The 20,061-nt window shown below is 36.0% G+C and overlaps 4 protein-coding genes across 4 annotated transcripts; 1 reads left to right on the forward strand and 3 right to left on the reverse strand.

Moving 5' to 3' along the window:
- Positions 1 to 1,077: 1,077 nt before the first annotated feature.
- Positions 1,078 to 3,841, reverse strand: LOC148177894 (uncharacterized). The gene is made up of 11 exons (XM_088033417.1): positions 3,836 to 3,841; positions 3,734 to 3,801; positions 3,655 to 3,686; positions 3,520 to 3,593; positions 3,380 to 3,475; positions 3,312 to 3,314; positions 3,173 to 3,245; positions 3,068 to 3,113; positions 2,987 to 2,992; positions 2,864 to 2,915; positions 1,078 to 2,805 (listed from the first exon to the last, which is right to left on the reverse strand). Exons 1-11 carry the CDS (start codon positions 3,839 to 3,841, stop codon positions 1,078 to 1,080), a joined length of 2,184 nt encoding a protein of 727 aa, XP_087889543.1.
- Positions 3,842 to 4,759: 918 nt separating this feature from the next.
- LOC148177895 (ADP-ribosylarginine hydrolase CG2909-like) lies at positions 4,760 to 6,376 on the reverse strand. Its single transcript, XM_088032355.1, has 3 exons — positions 6,291 to 6,376; positions 5,230 to 6,245; positions 4,760 to 5,191 (listed from the first exon to the last, which is right to left on the reverse strand). Exons 1-3 carry the CDS (start codon positions 6,291 to 6,293, stop codon positions 4,798 to 4,800), a joined length of 1,413 nt encoding a protein of 470 aa, XP_087888481.1. The 5' UTR covers positions 6,294 to 6,376; the 3' UTR covers positions 4,760 to 4,797.
- Positions 6,377 to 8,617: 2,241 nt separating this feature from the next.
- LOC148177896 (putative fatty acyl-CoA reductase CG5065) lies at positions 8,618 to 14,365 on the forward strand. Its single transcript, XM_088032475.1, has 7 exons — positions 8,618 to 8,988; positions 9,029 to 9,426; positions 9,469 to 9,578; positions 12,836 to 13,028; positions 13,078 to 13,311; positions 13,354 to 13,611; positions 13,664 to 14,365. The coding sequence occupies exons 1-7, from the start codon at positions 8,779 to 8,781 to the stop codon at positions 13,746 to 13,748; spliced, it is 1,488 nt and encodes a 495-aa protein (XP_087888601.1). The 5' UTR covers positions 8,618 to 8,778; the 3' UTR covers positions 13,749 to 14,365.
- Positions 14,366 to 18,733: 4,368 nt separating this feature from the next.
- On the reverse strand, positions 18,734 to 20,051 carry slx1 (structure-specific endonuclease subunit SLX1). Its single transcript, XM_088033002.1, has 4 exons — positions 19,966 to 20,051; positions 19,396 to 19,740; positions 19,162 to 19,347; positions 18,734 to 19,115 (listed from the first exon to the last, which is right to left on the reverse strand). Exons 2-4 carry the CDS (start codon positions 19,627 to 19,629, stop codon positions 18,750 to 18,752), a joined length of 786 nt encoding a protein of 261 aa, XP_087889128.1. The 5' UTR covers positions 19,630 to 19,740; positions 19,966 to 20,051; the 3' UTR covers positions 18,734 to 18,749.
- Between the last annotated feature and the right edge of the window lie 10 nt (positions 20,052 to 20,061).

Consider the following 20,061-nt stretch of genomic DNA (forward strand, 5'->3'; position numbering starts at 1 on the left):
TCTTAAGCAGTTTATCCACTAAATTTCAGTTTATTTACGTTAAAATTGCCGGTTTTAGAGATTTTATTGAAAAATTTTGGATTTTGAGTTTGTCGTCAACATAAAAAATTCTAAAATTTCTACTTCCTGTTCTAAAATTCTGAAATTTAGAACATTAATTAAACGCCTCAAGCAGCATATCCACCAAATTTCAGTGCATTCACGATAAAATTCCGGTTTTAAGGAATTTAATACAAAGATTTAGATTTTAAGTTTGACTTCTAAATGAAAAATTCTAAAATTTGTACTTTTGGTTCTAAAATTCTGACATTTAGTACACTAAGTAAATGGACTTTAAACAGTAATTGCTTTAAATTTCATTGCATTGGATTTAAAATTGCCCGACTATCGCAATTTACCAAAACTTTAGATTTTGAACTAATCCGAAAAATAAAAAAAATCTAAAAATTGTACTTTTTTTACAAAATTTGGTAATTTATTACACTGAATAAATACATCTTAGGTAATAAATAAGTCTACCAAATTTCAGTGTTTTCACATTAAAACTGTCGGTTTTACAGAATTAATTATTCTCTTTATTTTTAAATTCTAAAATTACGTACACTGCAGAAACGGATATAAATAAATAAATTCGCCAAATTTTAGTGCTTTCACGTTAAAATTGTCGGTTTTATAGAATAAAAAATTTTGGACTTTGAAGTTGTTTTTTAAATAAAAAAATTCTAAAATTCTTCTTTTTCGAAAAATTTAAAATTTTGTAAACTCAATATTCGCATCTAAATTAAGTCCACCAAATTTCGTAGCTTTGGAGTTAAATCTGTAGAATTTACAGAATTTAATAAAAAAAAATTGGATTTTGAGTTCGTTCGCCATATAAAAATTTCTAAAATTCTCGTATTTTTAGTTCTAAACTTCCGAAACTTTCCCTACAAACAAAAAGCTAATCACAGCTAATAACCAGGCAGTTTCACCGAATTATTCCGGTAATAATTGCATGTTTACCCCTTGGGTGTTGATTTACCATTATTTTTATTGATCCCATTGAAACCACTTTCCATCCACACAACTTTATTGATTTCAACACAGATTTCTCGCCATTACAATCTCCACCAAAAGCGTCCCTGCACTTACCATCAACCCAACAACCCATGGAAAAAACGCCGCTTGCATCTCGAAAGTACCAAAAGGCTTCCATAGGCTCTTATTTTTACTCAGATTGATAAGACGCTCGACTATCAAACTATACTCGACGTCGTTGTACCATTTCAATGTCAACCCACTTTCAAATAGTTTGGTAATGACCCCATTGAAAGCACCCAATAAAGAGGAACCTTTTGGTACTACGTACGAAATGAAGTAGGTTGAAAGACACTCGTCCATGAGGTGGAGAAGTGGAGTACCATCTTCGTCTAAATAGTTCGTTTTGATGAAGGATTTGACGTCGCGACGCCTCTCTATCTTCGTCATGGTTCTTTGGTAGGCAACAACACCGAAGAGGTTTGGTCTTGATGGTACCTTTTTTTTCCCAAGACTCGCCATGAGTTTGGAACCATTGTCAAAAGAGTAGAAGTTGGTCGCAATGGGAAAATTAGATTTATCCAGTTCTGCAAGAGTGTTAATATCACTGTAGTACCATGGTACTGTAAAAACCTTGACAAAAGACCCTTGAATTAGGTTGGTAATAACCACACTGAAGACCATGCACCAGAACAAAAAGAACCCTTGTACCATGGTCGCCGGGATCTTGATAGGAATCCCATGGAAAATCGCGTACATCTCCCAGAAAACCCTCAAACAGCTTCGGGACGGACCCACGAAGTACCATAACAAGGTACTCACGACCAAGACGAAGAAAACGCCGAACCAAGTCGTGGGTTCGAAACACTTAATCACTATGGCCCATTGGGGTATTTTTTGGGCTTTTGGTACAATCGCGCACATGGCGTCGCTTTGGTATGGTACCGAAAACTCTATTTTCGTGGTACCATAATTCATCATGAACCTCCCATTGGTACTGATGTGGATCTCGCGGTTTACCACCTTCCCTAAACTACCAGTGACTGTACCATTGGGTTGTACCCTTCCGTAGTTCTCTCTACCAAAACTGTCGATGGGGTCAATGGTGAAGTTCAATCGTTGCGCCATGGTGGCTAGAATCAACCCATCGAGACCATAAATGGGTGTCTTGAGATTGGAGTACGAAGGGTCGCTCTTCAACAGTTTGGGCAGCTCTAACATGGCAGTGGGGGCTCGGAGGAACATGGAGATTTTGACCGGAAACCCATTGAAGTCTTTTTTGTCGACAACGAAGTTGTGGTGTCTCAGCTCGTTGGTAAAAGGAGAAAAGAAGAAAACGCGTCCGTGGCGGCAAACCTGCAAACGCAAGACACCGAAATTGAGCCACAGCAGAGACAGGATCTCCTTGGGGCCCCCATTTAGGAGAAAAATCAAGTATAGGTGTTTTGGCACCGGAACCACAACCTCATGGTTGTTGTCGAGGAATTTTCTTAAGACCTGAGAGTCCCAAGCTACCACCAAATGAGTTCCTGTGGATCCAAATCCGGTGGAATTGCTGGCATGGTCGTCGATTTTCTTCATTTCGACTTGCACCAAGTTGGTTTTGGTGACGTGTGTCAGAATTACGTCCGCGAGAGTGACTACTTCGTCTCGGTGCTCTTCCAGCAGTACTAACAACCGTACAGTGGTACCAACCATTCCAGAGACGCACTGGGTGATGTTGGTGAAATTTAAGAGTTGGGCGAGCACCAGGGTCGGACTTAAAGTCATGATTGATAATAACGCAGGCTTGTATTAATAGTCGATTTATTGATTGGGAGAAATTATGGTAATTTTGTGGAATTACCAGAAGAGCTTTTAATGGGAGTTTAACAACACAATAAATTTGTTTGCTCGTGCTAATGATGAGGGTAGAGTAAGTTGGTTACTTTTCTGACGCAACGGTGGTGGGATTGGGTTGTTACAGTACCACCAACTTAAAAAAAATTGTTTTGGTGACAGTCCACAACTCCAGTGGGTTTTTTTTTTCGTAAACGAAGATTTATGTCACTCTGATCGCATTAAATGTGATAAATTCGATTTGTCAACTTTGAAAACTGTCAGAATTACAATAATAAATAGACTACAGACAAAGTTTTAAATGTCAAAAAATTACATTTAAAATAATTTGGTCGCAACAGTTTTTTATATCTGTCATTTTTGACAAAGTTGATGAGTTTCATGACATGCTGTCACTTCAAATTTGACAATTTCAAGTTTCAAAAATGTCGGAATGACAGTAAAACATAGACTACGCTCTAAATTTTAAAATGTCAAAAAAATTCGTCCAAAATATTATGGCACCAACTGTACTTTTTTTTACTGTCATTTTTGACACAGTTGAATGAGTTTTATGACATGTTGCTAGGTCAAATTTGACAACTTCAATTACCAAAACTGACAGTCCCTTATGCATGAACTACAATCAAAATTTTTAAAATGTAAAAAAATGACGTCCAAAACATTATGGCCGCGACTGTATTTTAATATTTCTGTCACTTTTGACAAAATTAATTGAGTTTTATGACATGCTGCCTCTTCAAATTTTGATAGTTTTAATTTTCAAAAATGTCAGAATGACAGTTAAGCATAGACTACGCTCTAAATTATAAATGTCAAAAAAATGACCGCTAAAATATTATAGCCGCGACTGTTGATTCAGTTTTATGACATGTACGTCAAATTTGACAATTTTAATTTTGAAAAATAGTAGAGCGACAATATACAAAATGCATAAACTACACTCTAAATTTCAAAATGTCAAAAAATTTATCATTACTGTCATTTTTGACAAAGTTGAATGAGATTTATGACAACGTGTTAACCTCAAAAATTGCTACATTCAATTTTTCCCTAATTTTCTCCCTAAAGGATTGAAAGCCCGATTTTCTAAAATGTCAGAATGACAGTACCTAATGTATAAGCTACAATTTCAAAAATGCCAAAAAATGACTTCCAAAATTTTATGGCCGCGACTGTACTTTAATATTACTGTCACTTTTGATAAATTTGATTGGGTTTTAAGACATGTTGAAAATTGTTGATACACTCAACTTTGACATCAAGTTAACCTCAAAAATCGCTGCATTTAATTTTCCTCTAAATTTCTCCCTAAAGTATTGAAAGCCTGATTTACAAACAAGAATTTACGAAAATTTACACAGGAGAGTGGACCGATAGCAACGAGCTAGACTAAGTCTTCTAGTGTTGCCAACGTTATGAAAATAATGTTGCAAGTACCTAATTTAGTTTTTATCCCGGCGCCTCCACCATTTTGTTTGTGTTTTTTTTTTATTGTTATTTAACATTTTGGGGCCACTTTTTATAGTACAGAAGTTAAATAAAAGACGAAGTAACCACAACAGAAAATTTTACAGTTGCCAACCTTCTGGCAGTGACATTGCAAAGAAACTAAACGACTTTATCCCGGCGCCTCCACCATTTTGTTTGTTGTTTTTTATTAACATTTAACATTTTGGGGCGACCTTTTATAGACACACAGGTTTATAGTTACACAGGACAGCCAACCTAATGACGTTTGTTTGACATGTTGACAACATTGACTATGACATTTGCTGTCTTAGTTTTATATGCGTCTATAGTACAGTTGGTTTAATTAACTAGGTACGTAAAATTATTGCAGTTTCAACGTTGGTGGAATTGGGTCCGTTACAGAACTACCAACTTAAAAAAAAACAAAAACTACTTGATAATAATTTATTTAGATCAGTAATAAAAAAGTTAGTCAAAGTTGTGCATCCTCTGGTACTCCTCAAACGTCACGAGCCCCTCCAGCGTCGCCACCCTTAGATTCCTCCCTCTAACAGCGTCGTTGATATGCCAGTTGTGCAACTCCGCCACTTGCGTGGAGGACGCCGCCGCCGGGTCGCTGCTAGTGTGCAAAGACTCGAACCAGAACTCATTTCCAGGCAAAGCGTTGCTGTCCCACGCATAAGACACCACCAGGAGCTTTCCTGCGCCTTCACCTTCCAACTTAAGATGAGGTCCTGCCTTATCCAACATCGACAACTTTATCTTTCCTATTTTGTCGCCATGTTGGTGCTCCCCCGCCATTTTGTGCTTGATATAGGCGAAACAGACATCACTGACGTTGCTTAACACCTCTGAAAGAAATCTGAAGACGCAATGAAGAAGGAGTTTGGAGAGACTCACGTGAGACGCTCGGCGAAGGTGTCCATGAAGAGTTTGTCTTGCTCCTGGTAGATCTTCCAAACTCCAAGACCCAATCCGACGACGTGGATGTACGCCATCTTGTTCCTCTTCTTCGCGCGGTCGTTTGCTTCGAGCAGAAGAGTGTCTATAGAGAGCGAGATTCTTCGGCAGTACATGACTTTATCAAAGTACCGATTGTCAATCAAGTTCTTATAACGATCAGTTTGAAGATCTCTCTTTAGTTGTCGATAGGAGAGGTTGTCATCTCCATAGAACTCAAAAACTAGCTTCTGGAAACTGGAAGGCGCGTTCTTCTGGTCGGTTTTGATGATCTCTTGGTACTCCATCACGCCTGGTTTGTGAAGTCTTGGGCCGATGAGCCCAATGATGACCCCATCATCCTCTAATTTGGTTCGGTCATCTTCGAAGACCCCGCGATTCCTCCGGTTACCATCGTTGATAAAAACAGTGTGCGAAGACACTGATAAGAGAGCGGAGAGCTTCATCTCGTCGTAACTAAGACAGTTTTCAAGAACCAGAGGCGGTTTCTCGTCTTTAGAACCAACAGCCTCCCATCCTCCACTCCCAGTGGTACCATCCATCAACATATACCCATCCAAAGGCCCTAAAAACGCCACCGCTCGCTTCCCCAACAGCCGATCGATCAGCTCCAAAACTGTCATGTTTCTATAAAAATCTCTTTTTTTATTCTCAACCAAAAACACCACACAGAGATAAAGACCCTGTTCGTGGATCACCGGATACGTCGAATTGATGTTCGTTTCGAGTACCTCTTCAGGGATTTTTTTTTTGGTGAGTTGGCAGCACCGCACACTCTCTACCGGGAACTTCCGGGGGAACTTCGAACTCTTATCGATGAGTTCCGATAAGGCCACTTCCGGTGTCGGTGCGATTTTAGGTGACAAAAGCTCGGATTTGTGGGCTCCTGTCCATTTCGGTGGCGTTACGAACCATGGGGGTGGTTCTGCAGGGGTGGGAACACTGGGGGTGGTTCCCTGAAGATGTTTAATTAGACGAAACGTTAAGACGTGTTTACTTACCATAGTCGATGGGATTTGTGCAACATTGCGCAACTGTAGGCAAACGAATTTGTGGTTTCAAGGCGATTATTTATTTTAGTTGCGATGTTTGGCACGAGATGGCGGTGGTAAAATTTTTGAGAAGCAATCAATAATAGTGGTGTTATTTTAGTCGTGTTGGTACAATTTGACGCTGAATTTCGCGACGAATTCAGATCTGTTTTTAGAATGGCGATACGATCACAAATAACTGAGTTACTCGCGTTTGAAAGTTACAGGAGTTTGACGTTTTGTCAAATTTTAATAATTGAAATAAAACGCTTCTCTTTTCATTCCATGTTGTCTCCGAGTTTTTCGTTCTGTTTTAGTTGTGAATTCTATTTATTTATATTTTGTGGTTTAGGTTACTAGGTGAAGTTGGCGCTGCAGTTGACGGAAGCGCGAAATTTAAAGTGTTGTCAGTGCTTCAAAGAACCCACAACTGTTCTGTCGCATGTTCTGAAGCTCCGAAACATAAAATTTAAATAAAGGCCTCCTAAGATGTTCTGGTGACGTCCACAACTCCAGTGGGTTTCGGAAATTTTTTTGTAAACAAAAATGTATGTCACTCTGGTCGCAATAAATGTGATAAAAACGCAGATCGATGTTATCAACTTTGAAAACTGTCAAAATGACAATAATGAATAGACATCATAAATTTTCAAATGTCAAAAAATTGCGTTTAAAATAATTTGACATCAACAGTTTTTTATTACTGTCATTTTTGACAAAGTTAACTGAGTTTTTTGACATGTTGTAACTTCAAATTTGACAATTTTAATTTTCAAAAATGTCAGAAGACAGTAAAGCGTAGCAAACGCTCTAAATTTTAAAATGTCAAAGTAATGACGTCCAAAATTATTGCTGCGACTGTTGTTGGAGTTTTATAAAAAGTACATCAAATTTGACAATTTTAATTTTTAAAAATGGAAGAATGGCAGTATATAGTTTATCCGGTAAGAGATTGGGAGATTTCGACATTTGACATATAGGTTGGTAGCAAATTATGCTACAAAATACACTAAAAACACTAAATTCCTACGCGAAATGGGTTGGCAGGGTTGTCAGTAACTGGGGTTATTTTGTTATTTTAAATTTCGCGCGTATGGTACACTTTTTATCGCGTAGATTTAGTGACTTTTCTGTCATTCAATCTCTCACCGTACAAACTATACCCGATGCTAATCTACACTCGAAATTACAAAATATCAAAAAATGCCGTCCAAAATATTATGGCCGCGACTGTACTTTATTATTACTGTCATTTTTGATAATGTTGAATGAGTTTTATGACATGATTCTAGGTCAAATTTGACAACTTTAGTTTTGAAAAATGCCAGAATGACAGTACCTAATGCATAGCCTACACTAAAAATTTCAAAAATGTCAAAAAATGGAGCCCAAAATTTTATGGCCGCGAGGGTACTATAATATTACTATTATTTTTAAGAAAGTTGATTGAGTTTTATGTCATGTACGTCAAATTTGACAATTTCAATTTTGAAAAATGGTAGGACAGTATACTTAATGCATAAACTACCCTCAAAATATGAAAATGTCAAAAAATTACGTTCAAAATATTATGACCGCGACTGTACTTTATTATTAATGTTATTTTTGACAAAGTTGAATGAGATTTATGATATATTGCTAGGTCAAATTTGACAAATTCTATTTTTAAAAATGTCAGAATGACAGTACGTAGACAACACTCAAAATTTTAAAAAATGACGTCCAAAAGTTTATGGCCGTGACTGTACTTTATTACTACTAGCATTTTTGACAAAGATGAATGAGTTTTATGACAATTATTATGTCAAAACTGACAAGTGGCAAATTCTAGAGCACAATAATACCAACCTTGTCATCTTAAAATTTCCAAAGTAAATTCATCAAGATTCCAACCTTCAATAAAAAAAATAACTGTCAATGTGTTACTTTGGCCCCATAAAACTTGTTTTTTGCATTAATAAATCGATTTTAATTTGATTTGTCAATTATCATCATAAGTGTCAGGATCATTGTCCAATTTTTATTAACATTTTTTTGTGCTAAATCTAATGCAAAGGTTACAATACAATCAATAAATTTTTATTACGTTTTCTTTATTTATAAGTCTGTTGAATTTTTTTGAACCAAAAGAATCAAAATATTTTTTTGAACCAAAAGAAAATGGACAAAAAAGGAAAAATATACTTTTAGATACATTTTGAATTAGAGGAAAAGTACAAAGTATAGAAAATTATTCTTTTTTTTTAACTTCACCTTTGGAAAACAAAAAAAAATCGCTTGTAGTTAATTACCATTAATAATAATTAAGTCATTATTAACGTAGTTAATCGCAATTAATTGGTGTATTAAACCAAGTCTCTAAAGCGGAGCATTAAAAGTGGGAAAACAACAGACAAGTGCGGATCGAAGGTTAAAAAAACAAATAAAGAAAAAAGAACAAATTGCAATAAACGAAGAAATGTCCGAACCATCCAACCACCCCGACCGCATCGCCGACTTCTTTACCAACAAAACCCTCCTCGTAACCGGCGGCACCGGTTTCGTCGGCAAAGTCTTCCTCGAGAAGCTCCTTCGCGCCTGTCCCAATCTCAAGAAAATCTACCTTTTGGTGCGCCCAAAAAAGGGCAGAAACCCCAACGAAAGAATCAAAGACATCTTCAACGGACCGGTAAGATTCTATTAACACATTCTTCCAACGCTCCTTTTAGTTGTTTGAGCTCCTCAAGAACCAACGCGGTGACGACATCGTGAAGAAAGTCGAAGCTGTTGATGCCGACATGGAGGCGGAGGACCTGGGGCTGTCTCATCACGACTTCCAGAAACTTGCTGAGGAGGTCGAGATGGTTTACCACTGCGCGGCTACTGTCCGCTACGACGAGACTTTGAAGAAGACGATTTTGTTGAACACCCGCGCGACGAAGTTGATGCTGGACTTGGCGAAGAAGTGCAAGAAATTGGTGCTTTTTGTTTATTTAAGCACTGCGTATTGTCATCTGAAGGAGCGGGTTTTGTACGAGAAGGCGTATCCTCCACCGGCTTCGCCGCGGCGCGTCATCGACATCTGCGAGTGGTTGGATGAGAAAGTCTTGGACGCCATCACCAGCGAGTGAGTTGAAGTTTTGATCCTCTTCTCTTCAAGTTGGCGTAGTATTTTAGGGGACCTCCCCAACTGTTACGCCTTCTCGAAGGCGCTGGGCGAAGGACTGGTCAATGACGAAATGGACAACTTACCAGTTATCATCCTCCGACCGTCAGTCAGTAAGTTAAGAATTTTACAACAAGAAACAAAAAATTAAAAAAATTTTATATGGGCAGGACTAACTCAAAATCAAAATTTGTCTATAAAAAATCGTAGCTTCGACAGTTTTAAAGTTCGAACAATGAAATTTGGTACATTTACTACTTTCAGGATGCTTATTTAGTATATGAAATACTAGAATTTTAGAACAAGAAGTAAGAATTTTAGAATTTTTTATATGCATGACTAACTCAAAATCAAAATTTGTCTATAAAATTTCGTAACTTCGACAGTTTTAAAGTTCGAAAAGTGAAATTTGGTACATTTACTACTTTGAGGATGCTTATTTAGTGTATTAAATTATAGAGTTTTAGAACAAGAAATAAGAATTTTAGAATTTTTTTACATATGGGAAGAACAAATTCAAAATTCCTTAAATTTCGAAATATTGACAGTTTTAAAGTTAGAACAATTAAATTTGGAATATTTACTAGTTTCGAGATGTTTATTAAGTGAATTAAATTATAGAATTTTAGAGCAAGAAGTAAGAATTTTACAATTTTTCATATGCATGACTAACTCAAAATCAAAATTTGTCTATATAATTTCGTAACTTCGACAGTTTTAAAGTTTGAACAATAAAATTTGGTACATTTACTACTTTCAGGATGCTTATTTAGTTTATGAAATACTAGAATTTTAGAACAAGAAGTAAGAATTTTGGAATATTTTTACATATTGGAAGGACAAATTCAAAATTCCTTAAATTTTGAAACATTGACAGTTTTAAAGTTAGAACAATTAAATTTGGAATATTTACTAGTTTCAAGATGCTTATTAAGTGAATTAAATTATAGAATTTTAGAACAAGAAAATAGAATTTTAAAATTTTTTATATGGAACTAACTCAAAATGAAAATTTGTCTATAAAATTTCGTAACTTCGACAGTTTTAAAAAATTCGAAAAATGAAATTTGGTACATTTACTACTTTGAGGATGCTTATTTAGTGTCTTAAATTATAGAGTTTTAGAACAAGAAATAAGAATTTTAGAATTTTTCATATGCATGACTAACTTAAAATCAAAATTTGTCTATAAAAATTCGTAGCTTCGACTGTTTTAAAGTTCGAACAATGAAATTTGGTACATTTACTACTTGCAGGATGCTTATTTAGTATATGAAATACTAGAATTTTAGAACAAGAAGTAAGAATTTTAGAATTTTTTTACATATTGGAAGAACAAATTCAAAATTCCTTAAATTTCGAAATATTGACAGTTTTAAAGTTAGAACAATTAAATTTGGAATATTTACTAGTTTCGAGATGCTTATTAAGTATATTAAATTATAGAATTTTAGAACAAGAAGTAAGAATTTTAGAATTTTTCATATGTAGGACTAAATTAAAATCAAAATTTGTCTATTAAATTTCGTAACTTCGACAGTTTTAAAGTTCGAACAATGAAATTTGGTACATTTACTACTTTCAGGATGCTTATTTAGTATATGAAATACTAGAATTTTAGAACAAGAAGTAAGAATTTTGGAATTTTTTTACATATTGGAAGAACAAATTCAAAATTCCTTAAATTTTGAAACATTGACAGTTTTAAAGTTAGAACAATTAAATTTGGAATATTTACTAGTTTCAAGATGCTTATTAAGTGAATTAAATTATAGAATTTTAGAACAAGAAAATAGAATTTTAGAATTTTTTATATGGAACTAACTCAAAATGAAAATTTGTCTATAAAATTTCGTAACTTCGACAGTTTTAAAAAATTCGAAGAATGAAATTTGGTACATTTACTACTTTGAGGATGCTTATTTAGTGTCTTAATTATTGAGTTTTAGAACAAGAAATAAGAATTTTAGAATTTTTCATATGCATGACTAACTTAAAATCAAAATTTATCTATAAAAATTCGTAGCTTCGACTGTTTTAAAGTTCGAACAATGAAATTTGGTACATTTACTACTTGCAGGATGCTTATTTAGTATATGAAATACTAGAATTTTAGAACAAGAAGTAAGAATTTTGGAATTTTTTTACATATTGGAAGAACAAATTCAAAATTCCTTAAATTTCGAAATATTGACAGTTTTAAAGTTAGAACAATTAAATTTGGAATATTTACTAGTTTCGAGATGTTTATTAAGTGAATTAAATTATAGAATTTTAGAGCAAGAAGTAAGAATTTTAGAATTTTTCATATGCATGACTAAATTAAAATCAAAATTTGTCTATAAAATTTCGTAACTTCGACAGTTTTAAAGTTCGAACAATAAAATTTGGTACATTTACTACTTTCAGGATGCTTATTTAGTATATGAAATACTAGAATTTTAGAACAAGAAGTAAGAATTTTAGAATTTTTTTACATATTGGAAGGACAAATTCAAAATTCCTTAAATTTTGAAACATTGACAGTTTTAAAGTTAGAACAATTAAATTTGGAATATTTACTAGTTTCAAGATGCTTATTAAGTGAATCAAATTATAGAATTTTAGAACAAGAAAATAGAATTTTAGAATTTTTTATATGGAACTAACTCAAAATGAAAATTTGTCTATAAAATTTCGTAACTTCGACAGTTTTAAAAAATTCGAAGAATGAAATTTGGTACATTTACTACTTTGAGGATGCTTATTTAGTGTCTTAAATTATTGAGTTTTAGAACAAGAAATAAGAATTTTAGAATTTTTCATATGCATGACTAACTTAAAATCAAAATTTGTCTATAAAAATTCGTAGCTTCGACTGTTTTAAAGTTCGAACAATGAAATTTGGTACATTTACTACTTGCAGGATGCTTATTTAGTATATGAAATACTAGAATTTTAGAACAAGAAGTAAGAATTTTGGAATTTTTTTACATATTGGAAGAACAAATTCAAAATTCCTTAAATTTCGAAATATTGACAGTTTTAAAGTTAGAACAATTAAATTTGGAATATTTAATAGTTTCGAGATGCTTATAAAGTGAATTAAATTATAGAATTTTAGAGCAAGAAGTAAGAATTTTAGAATTTTTCATATGCATGACAAAATTAAAATCAAAATTTGTCTATAAAATTTCGTAACTTCGACAGTTTTAAAGTTCGAAGAATGAAATTTGGTACATTTACTACTTTCAGGATGCTTATTTAGTATATTGAATAACAGAATTTTAGAGCAAGAAGTAAGAATTTTAGAATTATTTTATATGTAGGAAAAACAAACTCGGGCGAACTGTCCGCAAATCGTCTATTAAAGTTTTCACCCCCATTGCAGTCGTCCCAGCGTGGAAAGAACCTCTTCCTGGGTGGACCGACAACCTCAATGGTCCCATGGGTCTCCTCAGCGCTGCCGGCAAAGGAGTGTTACGCACCATGTACTGCAACAGCGAAACTTATTTAGACTACGTCCCGGTGGACCTCGTCGCCAACGCTTTACTCATTTTCTCGTTCTTGCACCTCCAAACAAAGTCGGTAAAACTTCCTAAATTAACCCTAAAATGACCCCAACTTCTTCAGCCAGCGCGTTTTTAACATCACTGGTTCCTCCCAGTACAAAACATCCTTCAAAGAAGTCATTGAAATTGGCCAAAAAATCGTGGAGAACGAAATCCCTTTCAACGGCGTCTTGTGGTACCCTGGAGGATCGTTGAATAAGTACCGTTGGCAGCACAACCTTGAGTTCTTCTTCTTGCAGTTAGTCCCGGCGGTGTTCCTGGATGGGTTGCTGGTGGTACTGGGATACCCACCCGTGTAAGTACCCATGAACCCCATTTTTGTTAACACTTGGGTTAGTCTTCTTAAGGTGCAAAAGAGGATTTATAAAGGCTACGAAGTCTTGGGGTACTATGTTAATAGACAATGGGATTTCTACAATGAGGGCACGTTGAACCTCGTGAAGAGTTTGAACCCGAGGGAACAAGCAACGTACAAATTGGACAGTGATGGGTTTGATGTTAACTCTTATCTCATCGAGGCCATCCATTGTATCCGGAAATACATTTTTAAAGAAGGAGATGAGACCATTGCGGCTGCCAAAAGACATATGAGAGTGTAAGTACTCAGAACCCCGAAGAAAAAAGAAGAATTTGACGTTTATTTCTAGAATGTGGTTCGTAGATAAAATCACCAAAATCCTGATGGTTATAGGATTGGTCTACTACTTATACAGACGTTTTGGGTCCTTTTAGCAAAAAACAATGCATTAGAACTTTTTTTTTAATGTAGTTGGTGACACTTATATACCAGAGCTCATTAATATCGGTCCACTCATTAAAAAGTTAAGTTGGCAGCAGTCCCTAGTGATTTTTATCCGTAACAGTTGGCAGCAAAACCTTTGACCTTGACGCAATTGCGCAACATTGCCAAAACTTACTAAATCTTTTTTTTCCAACAAATTTTCAATTAATTTATTGATTAATACACTCAACTTTGACAACGTGTTAACCACAAAAATCTCTACATTCAATTTTCCCCTAATTTTTCCCCTAAAGAATTGAAAGCCTGATTTACACCCAAAAATTTTGGAAAATTAACACAGCAGAGTGGAGTGATAGCAATCAAGTGGGTCTTCAGTGAAAAGACCGCGACCTTGAAAGGAGCCATTTTCTCTTGGAAAGATTTGGAAAATTAATAAATGTTAGGAGGTTTTCTTGTTTTTTTATAGTTTCTTCTTCATATTTTATGTTCTGAATAATTTAACACTTGTCAATACTCCGTGTAATTACATTAATTGTTTATATTATTCTATTGTTTTATGTTTTCATTGCGTTTATTATTAATAAATAAAACTGGCTTATCCAACTGATATTAGTATCGATATTACTAACAAAGCCTACTCTTTTTTACACGATTACTTTGGCAACTGTTTTAATTACAACGAATCCAACCGTGCGTATTAAACCAAGGGTACTGCAACAGTAGCGACTTTTTTGTTCACATGTTTACCAAAATTATACATAAATCATTTTTCTTTGTGCAATTTTATATGACATTCATATTCCAACAAATGTAAATATAACTACGGTGTTGTTTTCCGGTGAGAGATTGGGAGATTTTGACAGTTGACATATAGGTTGGCAACAAATTATGCTGCCAAATACACTAAATATCTACGCGAACTGGGTTGACAGTAAGACTTCTTTTGTTATTTTAAATTTCGCGCGTAGATGTAGTGACTTTTCTGTCATTGAATTCTTTCGAGCACAAAATAACATTTAAAGTTGAAGATTTTTAAACATATTAACTTAATCAAGTTATTTATGAATGTACTGTGTTTGAATTAATAAAAATTGACAGATTTTGTTTACTTTCCCTCTCATTAAAATTACAGTCGAACCTCGAAACGGAAGACACGCATCATCGTTTTTTATTCGAAAAGAGAATTACTAAGAATAATGTTTTAAGTAAAAATGCATAAAAGTCTCAAAAAGAAGTTAAAACTTGCCAACTAAATCAGGTAATTTAAAATCCTCTAAAACCACAAAATAGAAAGCTCATTATATCTCTTGTGAAAAATGGTGAACGCGCCGGGTTAATTAAAATAGAAATTTTTACGCCACCACTGTCAAAAACGCATAACTTATGTGGCAAAAGCACGGAGGTCGCCACCATATACCAATCACACTAGCACTATAGTTCGTACAGTGAGAGTTTGAATGACAGAAAAGTCACTAAATCTACGCAATAAAAAGTGTTCCATACGCGCGAAATTTAAAATAACAAAGTAACCCCAGTTACTGACAACCCTGTCAACCCATTTCGCGTAGGAATTTAGTGTTTTTAGTGTATTTTGTAGCATAATTTGCTGCCAACCTATATGTCAACTGTCAAAATATCCCAATCTCTCACCGGATATGCTATACAAACAAAAAACAAAGCACTGCCAACCTCAGAACAAAAATCTCCTCAGAGCTCATTACTATCGGTGCACTCAGTTAAGTTGGCAGCAGCCCCTAGCGATTTTCATCCGTAACAGTTGGCAACAAAAGCGTTTGACCTTGACGCAACTGTGGCATGCGTAGAAGCTAATCGTCTTGCGCAAGATTGCCAAAACTGGTTAAATCTCTACAAAAACCTTTCTTTTGCAACAATACTATAATTAATTATTGATTAATACACTCAACTGTCACAACGTGCTAACCTCAAAAATTACCACCTTCAATTTTCCCCTAATTTTCTCCCTAAAGAATTAAAAGCCTGATTTACACCTAAGAATTTTCGAAAAGTTACACTGGAGAGTGGACTGATAGCAATGAACTAAATTTTGGTTGGTAGCCTTGCCCTCAATGCTTAATACTCCTCATCACCGACACCATCGAGTACACAAACCTGACGACCTAAAAACTCCCTGCTCACTTCTCCACTACTAAATTTTCACTCACTGCAATTCCCCACTCGTAATTTATAGCCATCGAAGAAGAAAAGTTCAATTGTATAGGTTTCACCGCTTTTGCGAGCAGAATTAAGAACAACTTCTGATTTCTGCGCTCCCAGCAGTACCAATTGGTCTGTTTCAACACCTCCAGGATCTGCTCGGACTGGAATTCAACACCGTGGAGGAAGAAGTAAAGATGTTAACTTACCACGTCTTCGACTAACTGTCCGGTGGCCACTATGTGGGTGAAGGTGATTCCAGCTCCCAGAAGAAGAGTCAGGAAGCGGAAGAAGTGGAGACTTGAGAGGTTGTGGAGTGATAATAAAGACACCCAGAGGCTGAGGCCAAGAAAAATGACAGAGGTGGAGAAGATGGCGACCATGGAACCGACTTTCTTCTTCATGCGTTCTACGAAACTACCTCTGCGTGGTTGAACGTCTAAAAGAACAACTTACGCACATAAATAGACGTGGCGTTGGATGGAAATTCGCAACTTCTTCTCCACGTCCGCACCAACATCTATTTCCTTCAAGAAGTCAATGAAGAGGTAACACTGGAAACGAAACTGCGAGAAGACATAGATGGTGGTGGTAAAACTAGAAACTGCCATTGTTATAGCCGGTACGAGGCTCGCCCGGTACCACCACACAAAGAAGTGGTACCAACGAGGAAACGCCGCTTCGAAGACCACCAGAAAGACGTACACTTCTTTGTCGTCGTGGAGGGGCAGCATGTGGATGGCCCCACTTACCAAACTGAACGTTAGAATCAACAGACCGAAGGTGTTAAGATAGAGAGATTCCTTCAGGATCTTCTTCTGACTCAAAGAGGTGTTGGGCCAGAACTTGAAACTCTTCATTTCGGGGGCGTAGGCTTCCGCCATCTTCCAGACAGCGTACGCCGTTGATAAGAACTAAAAGCCATCAGTGGTACCACTCATAGTTTGACTTACGAAAATCGTAGCTCCGTAGAACGCGTAGTACTTGATGAAGTACTCTTGGTCGAAGAGGTGCAAGAAGTGGAAGGTCTCGATGAGTATAAGAAGCGCCAAACTGAAGAATGTTAACTTTGAGAGGTGGTAAATGAGCGGATTTTTCACAAAATCGATGGAAACGAGTCTTAGGAGCCACAGAGGGTCTCCTGAAGACAGCTCTGTCAAAACGTGGTGAAAGTGGGTCTTCAGTGAGAAGACCGCGACTTTGAAAGAAGCCATTTTCTTTTGGAAACTTGGAAAATTAATAAATGTTGAGAGGTTTTTCTTGTTCTTTTATAGTTTCTTCCTCATATTTTATGTTCTGAATTATTCAACACTTGTCAATACTCCGTATAATTACATTAATTCTTTATATTATTCTGTTGTTTTATGTTTTTTTTGCTTTTATTATTAATAAATAAAACTGGTTTATCTGACAGATGTTAGTATCGATATTACTAACAAAGTCTACTCTTTTTTACACGGTTACTATGGCAACTGTTTTAATTACAACTAATCCAACCGTGCGTATTAAACCAAGGGTACTGCAACAGTAGCGACTTTTTTGTTCACATGTTTACGAAAATTTTACATAAATCATGTTTCCTTGTGCAATTTTATATGACATTCATATTTCAACAAATGGAAATATGGCTACCTTGTTACACGGCGTTGTTTTCCGGTGAGATTGGGAGATTTTGACAGTTGACATATAGGTTGGCAACAAATTATGCTGCAAAATACACTAAATATCTACGCGAACAGGGTTGACTTCTTTTGTTATTTTAAATTTTGGGCGTAAATGTAGTGACTTTTCTGTCATTCAATTCTTTCTGGACTTTAAAAACAAAGTTTTTTAGTGTTGCCACACTTCTGAAAATAATGTTGCAAGTATAGTATATCCGGTGAGAGATTGGGAGATTTCGACAGTTGACATATAGGTTGGCAGCAAATTATGCTACAAAATACACTAAAAACACTAAATTCCTACGCGAAATGGGTTGACAGGGTTGTCATTAACTGGGGTTATTTTGTTATTTCAAATTTCGCGCGGATGGTACACTTTTTATTGCGTAGATTTAGTGACTTTTCTGTCATTCAAACTCTCACTGTACGAACTATACCTTATTTAGTTTTTATCCCGGCGCCTCCACCATTTCGTTTTTTGTTTTTATTATTATTTATTATTTTGAGGCGACTTTTTATAGTGCAGAAGTTAAATAAGAGACGTAGTAACTACAACAGAGATTTTTACTGTTGCCAACCTTCTGACAGTGAAATTGCAAAGAAACTAAACTTTATCCCGGCGCCTCCACCATTTTTTAAACATTTGGTAAAATTTTCAATAATACGAAGTTAAATAAAAGAGAGAATTTCAAACAAAATGTTATAGTGTTGCCAACCTTCTGAAAATAATGTTGCAAGTACCTAATTTAGTTTTTATCCCGGCGCCTCCACCATTTTGTTTTTTGTTTTTATTATTTTTATTTTGAGGCGACTTTTTATGGTACAGAAATTAAATAACAGACGTAGTAAGTAACTACAACAGAGATTTTTACTGTTGCCAACCTTCTGACAGTGAAATTACAAAGAAACTAAACAACTTTATCCCTGCGCCTCCACCATTTTTTAAACATTTTGGTAAAATCTTCAATAATACTAGGTTAAATAGAAGAAAAAATTCCAAACAAAGTCTTCTAGTGTTGCCAACCTTCTAAAATAGGCGTTAAAAGTAACTAAATAAAATGATGCAGAGCTTCCACCACTTTTTTTAAGAGCACATTTTAGAGACTTTTGATAGAGCAAAGGTTAAATAAGAAATAGAGTACTAAAAACAATCTTTTATTCGGAATCAGAACAGTAAAAATCATCCCCCGCCTCCACCCTGATCATTACATCCTCGCTCTCATAACACCCCTGAAACTTCCTAACCAAGTCCCCCCACAAGTACACTTTTTTACACAAAGGACAACTCCCTTCAATAGGGACATATTCGCTTTTACACTTTAAAAAACATTTTGACAGACAACAAACATGTGCGAATAAAAGACACTCGGGATTCAAACACTTCATCCCTTTTTCAACATCCTCTTTACAAAAGTGACAAAAACTGACTATTTCGTCTTGGGGCTGCGTCCCCGCGCGTTGCGGCAACTTCTTACTAATAAGGGGGCCGCGACAGAGGGGCATATGCACCGGGGGCGGCATCTACAAATCAAAAATTAGTCTGGATAAGTGGAGATGTGGTACTAACTGGTAGCTCGCACTGGAAGTCCTCGTTGAGCCACCGCACGGTTAGAGGGAGGCGGCGCCAGGGCCCCACTTGCAGCATTTCCGCCAAGACACGGATGGTAAAATCGTACACTTTTTCCTTGGCTCTCTTTTTGGAGACGTGGTGCAAACGGCGGGAACTGTGGGGGTGCTGCCAGGCCCACTCAAACTAAAAAGGGCCCCCTTTAGAACCAACCAAAATTACCACAAAACTCACTCTAAGAGCCGAGATGTTGTTCGGGAAGCCATGAATTACCAAAACCATCAGCCAGGGGCCTCGTTTACTTGTCTTCCAGGCGCCCCCATACTGCTTGCCTCTGTTGTGCTGTTTTACTCGGCGATTCGGGTCGACTGTATATCCGATGTAGACGCGCCCTTTGTACTTCGGATTCGTGCAGTACAATAAGTAGACGCCGTGGAAATGCTCAATTATTTCGGGGTTATTGGCCATGGAATTTTGAGGTTGGAAAGTTGGGGATTTTCGCGCGCGGGGGTTGATCGCCAAAACAATAATTTAGCTCCAGTTTTGGCCCGTTTTGCGCCGAACGACCAGGAAACAACACTGTGAAATGAAAAGGTAAGACAAAAATGATGAGAGTGGTTCTGGGTTGATAAAACAGCAGAATTTCGGCGGAGCTGGGGGAATTTCGTCAGGTTGGTATGAGCACCGCGGTTTGAAAATTGCGTTTTGTGCTCGTTTCACCGTCTATGTTAACAATTAATTGAAATTAAGCGACTCATAAACCAAAAAGGGTTGTTATTAAAAAAATTAAAACAATAATATTACCCTTGGAAGGTGTGCAACCAACAAAACATTCAATAAACGTGCGTGAACTTAGCTTTCTGCAAGGAGCTATGTTCACACGAGTACACAATGACAGGT

The sequence above is a fragment of the Gnatocerus cornutus genome, chromosome 3 (genome assembly GCF_029298725.1).
Source record: "Gnatocerus cornutus isolate USDA-ARS CGAHR chromosome 3, icGnaCorn1.1, whole genome shotgun sequence".
NCBI classification, from domain to species: domain Eukaryota; kingdom Metazoa; phylum Arthropoda; class Insecta; order Coleoptera; family Tenebrionidae; genus Gnatocerus; species Gnatocerus cornutus.

What these genes read in the sequence shown, in the direction of transcription:
- slx1 (XM_088033002.1), bottom strand. Translation starts at nt 19,629, where the DNA reads ATGGCCAATAACCCCGAAATAATTGAGCATTTCCACGGCGTCTACTTA. An exon ending in ACAACATCTCGGCTCTTAGA is followed by an intron (nt 19,348 to 19,395) that starts GTGAGTTTTGTG and finishes GGCCCTTTTTAG; the next exon opens with TTTGAGTGGGCCTGGCAGCA. An exon ending in ACTTCCAGTGCGAGCTACCA is followed by an intron (nt 19,116 to 19,161) that starts GTTAGTACCACA and finishes TTTGATTTGTAG; the next exon opens with ATGCCGCCCCCGGTGCATAT.
- LOC148177894 (XM_088033417.1), bottom strand. An exon ending in TTAAAATTGTCAAATTTGAC is followed by an intron (nt 3,687 to 3,733) that starts GTACATGTCATA and finishes ATAATATTTTAG; the next exon opens with CGGTCATTTTTTTGACATTT. An exon ending in TCCCATTAAAAGCTCTTCTG is followed by an intron (nt 2,806 to 2,863) that starts GTAATTCCACAA and finishes TATTAATACAAG; the next exon opens with CCTGCGTTATTATCAATCAT.
- LOC148177895 (XM_088032355.1), bottom strand. An exon ending in ACCTTCGCCGAGCGTCTCAC is followed by an intron (nt 5,192 to 5,229) that starts GTGAGTCTCTCC and finishes TTGCGTCTTCAG; the next exon opens with ATTTCTTTCAGAGGTGTTAA.
- LOC148177896 (XM_088032475.1), top strand. Translation starts at nt 8,779, where the DNA reads ATGTCCGAACCATCCAACCACCCCGACCGCATCGCCGACTTCTTTACC. An exon ending in TTGGACGCCATCACCAGCGA is followed by an intron (nt 9,427 to 9,468) that starts GTGAGTTGAAGT and finishes AAGTTGGCGTAG; the next exon opens with TATTTTAGGGGACCTCCCCA. An exon ending in TTCTTGCACCTCCAAACAAA is followed by an intron (nt 13,029 to 13,077) that starts GTCGGTAAAACT and finishes CAACTTCTTCAG; the next exon opens with CCAGCGCGTTTTTAACATCA.